This window comes from Rhagoletis zephyria, unplaced genomic scaffold (genome assembly GCF_001687245.7).
Source record: "Rhagoletis zephyria isolate East Lansing unplaced genomic scaffold, Rhagoletis_zephyria_1.1 Rzeph_scaffold_59143, whole genome shotgun sequence".
Classification (NCBI taxonomy): domain Eukaryota; kingdom Metazoa; phylum Arthropoda; class Insecta; order Diptera; family Tephritidae; genus Rhagoletis; species Rhagoletis zephyria.
The window spans coordinates 1-1662 of NW_016216194.1; the positions used below are offsets into that span (position 1 = coordinate 1).

Below are 1662 nucleotides of genomic sequence, written 5' to 3' on the forward strand. Positions count from 1 at the left end.
GAGCTTTTAGAGTGCATAATTTTGTCAAAGTTTGTGAAATGTTTGAAGTAGAATTGATATCTGCAGACCACAAGGATGTTATTCACGATGTAGCTTTTGATTATTATGGACGCCGAATGGCGACCTGTTCCAGTGACCAAACTGTGAAGGTTCGAGCAATTACATACCATATTGCCGCCGAAATATTTTTAACCATTTTACACATATTTTAGGTCTGGGATGAGGATGATAAAGGCAATTGGACAGAATCAAGCAACTGGAAAGCACATGCTGGCTCGATTTGGCGCATATCGTGGGCGCATCCAGAGTTCGGTCAAGTTATTGTCACATGCTCATTTGACCGCACGGCATCTGTTTGGGAAGAAGTTGTTGGTGAGAAAGTTGCTTCTTTAATGACACCCGCTCGCCGTTGGGTGCGACGAATGACTCTTGCTGACTCTCGTACTAGTGTCACTGATGTCAAATTTGCGCCAAAGTACTTAGGCCTTTTGTTAGCTACTGCATCGGCCGACGGCATAATTCGTATTTATGAGGCGCCAGATATAATGAACCTCACTCAATGGCCTGTCCTACATGAAATTGCGAACAAACTACCATTGAGTTGCATATCTTGGAATACTTCGACGTATATGCTATCTTCGCAACTTTTAGCGGTAGTAAATGTTATGCTTTTGCTTGTTACTCTGTTAATAGTCGAAACAAAATATCTTCTAGGCTGGAAGTGACGAGACTGCTACGCACACGGGGAAGGTTTTCATATTCGCGTATAGCGAAAGTGCTCGAAAGTGTGTAAAAATTGAGACTATAAATGAAATAACTCAACCAGTAACTGACTTGGCCTTCGCACCTAATCCTGGTCGTACGTTTCATATGTTGGCAGTAGCTAGCAAGGATCTGTATATTGTGAACATGCGAGGCGTCACGTAAGATTATCCTGTTAATATATTGTAATTTAAATACTTATACATACATAAACATATATTTTAAAATAGCGATGCATCTGCAAATACCAAACTTGATATACAAACTGTAAAGTTTAGCGATCACAACTGCCCAGTTTGGAGAGTTTGCTGGAACATGTTGGCAACGATGTTAATATCAACTGGCGATGATGGATGTGTACGCATTTGGAGAAGTATATAAATTTTGAATATTGCTGAACTATGAATAAACTAATCAAAGTTTGTTTTATAAAGAAAATTATACAAGAAATTGGAAATGCGCTGCAGTAATAAAAGCGGAGGGAAGCTACCCGTCTTATGAACCAAGTTTAAACTCGCCAACAATGACTTCTTCAGCCGCAGCAACTGCGAAATACTACAAGAAGGGAACAATTAGCAACCCAAATCAAGTGCCATGGCATTAAGTCCAATATATAATCAAGCTATCAAGATTTATAGCCGTTCCTATTTGTGGAGAGGCATGGGCGGTGCTCTACACCACGTTATCTCACGGGAGAAAATAGTTTACCACGGTTATTTTCATTTTCATGTGAATATACAGAGTTGCGACGAATAACTGTTACACAGTGTTTTGGAAAAATAGAGGGGGAATTCATAGATTTTGCAAGGAAAGTATTTTATTGTTAATTTGGCACATATTTTTTTTTATTTTATTAATTAATTTTAAAATTTTAATCCTTATTTGCATTTGCCAGCAGTG

The 1662-nt window shown here is 38.7% G+C and overlaps 1 protein-coding gene across 1 annotated transcript; it reads left to right on the plus strand.

The window, feature by feature from the left end:
* The first annotated feature begins 6 nt into the window (after positions 1-6).
* On the plus strand, positions 7-1644 carry LOC108356434 (nucleoporin seh1-like). The gene is made up of 5 exons (XM_017607544.1): positions 7-149; positions 213-653; positions 715-923; positions 993-1135; positions 1197-1644. Exons 1-5 carry the CDS (start codon positions 39-41, stop codon positions 1364-1366), a joined length of 1074 nt encoding a protein of 357 aa, XP_017463033.1. The 5' UTR covers positions 7-38; the 3' UTR covers positions 1367-1644.
* Positions 1645-1662: the final 18 nt, after the last annotated feature.

Excerpts from the sequence above, each read along its gene's own strand:
- LOC108356434 (XM_017607544.1), top strand. The coding sequence starts at position 39 with ATGTTTGAAGTAGAATTGATATCTGCAGACCACAAGGATGTTATTCAC. Across the intron at positions 150-212 it reads CCAGTGACCAAACTGTGAAG|GTCTGGGATGAGGATGATAA; the intron begins GTTCGAGCAATT and ends CACATATTTTAG. Across the intron at positions 1,136-1,196 it reads ATGTGTACGCATTTGGAGAA|AAAATTATACAAGAAATTGG; the intron begins GTATATAAATTT and ends TGTTTTATAAAG.